The sequence below is a fragment of the Neopelma chrysocephalum genome, unplaced genomic scaffold, assembly GCF_003984885.1.
Source record: "Neopelma chrysocephalum unplaced genomic scaffold, ASM398488v2 Primary Assembly neopelma1_208, whole genome shotgun sequence".
Lineage (NCBI taxonomy): Eukaryota > Metazoa > Chordata > Aves > Passeriformes > Pipridae > Neopelma > Neopelma chrysocephalum.
This window is the reverse complement of record NW_020897870.1, coordinates 3,247-5,132: the sequence shown is the minus strand read 5'-3', so window position 1 is coordinate 5,132 and position 1,886 is coordinate 3,247. Positions and strand designations below refer to the sequence as shown.

General features: G+C 46.8%; 1 protein-coding gene across 1 annotated transcript in view; it reads left to right on the top strand.

Moving 5' to 3' along the window:
* CEP41 (centrosomal protein 41) overlaps positions 1-1,886 on the top strand; it is a 12,878-nt gene that overhangs the window by 9,355 nt on the left and 1,637 nt on the right. Inside the window, exons 6-7 of the mRNA XM_027703112.1 lie at positions 969-1,104; positions 1,842-1,885. Of these exons, the coding sequence (XP_027558913.1) occupies positions 969-1,104; positions 1,842-1,885 (180 nt within the window). The remainder of the gene's footprint in view (positions 1-968; positions 1,105-1,841; position 1,886) is intronic.

Here is a 1,886-nt window from a genome sequence, read left to right as displayed (position 1 = left end):
TTATTATTTGGGCCCTTTATTTATTATTTGGGCCCTTTATTTATTATTTGGGCTCTTTCTTTATTTATTATTTGGGCTCTTTCTTTATTTATTATTTGGGCTCTCTAATGATTACTTGGGTTCTTTATCATTATTATTTGGGCTCTTACTGTAGATTTTTTGGGCTCTTTAGATTATTGGGCTCTTTATTATTTGGGCCAGCCCTTTATTGATTATCAGGGCCCTTTATATGTTTTTGGAGCCCTTGCTTTATATTTTTTTGACTCTTTATATTATTTGGGCTCTCCAACCCTTTGGCCCTTTATTGATTATTATTTGGGCCCTTTATTGATTATTATTTGGGCCCTTTTATTGATTATGTTTTGGGCTCTTTCTTGATTATTATGTGGGGCTCTTTCTTGATTATTATGTGGGGCTCTTTCTTTATATTTTTGGGGCTCTTTATATTATTTGGGCTCTCCAGCCCTTTGGCTCTTTATTGATTATTTGGGCCCTTTCTTTATTGATTATTTGGACCCTTTATATGTTATTTGGGCTCTATTGATCATCTGGGCTCTCCTTTGGCTCTTCTTTATTTTTTAGGTGGCTCTTTATTTTTTTGGGGGGGGGGGGTGTGGTTCTTTTTTTTTTTTTTTTGTTTTTTTTTGGGGGTTGTGCTTTTTTTTTTTTGGGCCAGCCCTTTATTGATTATCAGGGCCCTTTATACGTTTTTGGAGCCCTTACTTTATATTTGGGCTCATCCTCTTAGGGGGATCATTCCCCCAGGGCCCCACGGGCTAAAGAAAGGGTCAGAGAAAGAGCCTCGGAGTCAAAGTGATTCACAGTGATAAGGGCCCTGGGGGAATGATCCCCCTAAGAGGATGAGCCCAAGGCTGTCACACTTTACTCCAAGATTAGAAACTGGGCTTAAAACCTTCTTGTTGACTCCCTGCAGCTCTTTAATTGCCCGTGCCCTTCTCTGTCCCCAGATGCTGCTGCTCCAGGGGAAGATTCCGAGGTGGCAACGGGAACAAACGGGAAGGGAAGCCCCGAGGAGGCCCCAAATCCAGTCCTGTTCCTGAACAGCACAGGACCTGGGGAATCCCAGCGTTCCACCCTCCAGAGGTGCCTCCTTAACACACACTTTCCTTATTTTAGATTAACTCATCCAGCTCTTGAAATTCCTGCCAAGTGGCTTTATCCCGTTTTTTCTCCTTAAAGCCTGGATTTGGAGGTGTGAGGGAGAAGGGTCTGCCAGGTTTTCCTGCTTGGACTGAGGGTGGAATCCAGCGCCGTGGCCGCCTGGTGATGGTTCAAATGGCTGATGAGGGAATGTGTTGGTGGGATTCCATCCAGGCCCCCACATTCCAGGATGTGTGTGGGATCAGGACACAGAGCTCAGCCCCTGTGCCTTCCCAGGGATCTTTGTTTATGAGGATCTTCTCACGAGGATTTGGAATGGCAGGACAAGGGGGAATGGTTTCCTACTGCCAGAGGGTTAGATGGGATATTGGGAAGGAATTCCTGGCTGGGAGGGTGGGGAGGGGCTGGAATGAATTCCCAGAGAAGCTGTGGCTGCCCCTGGATCCCTGGAAGTGTCCAAGGCCAGGTTGGAGCAACCTGGGATAGTGAAAGGTGTCCCTGCCATGGATGGTATTTTAAGGTCCCTTCCCACCCAAACCATCCTGGAATCCTTGAGAACGAGTCCAATTCCCGAATCCCCATATCCCTGCCAAGCTCAGGGATCCCAGAATGATGCTTTATCCCAGCTCTCCCAAGCACTTGGAGCTGCTGGATAGACCTCAAAGTGTTGGGAATGATCTCTCCCAGCTCCCACCTCACCCTGCCCTTCCCTTTCCCAGCGTGATCAGCGGGGTGGGGGAGATGGACATCGAGAAGGACTCTCC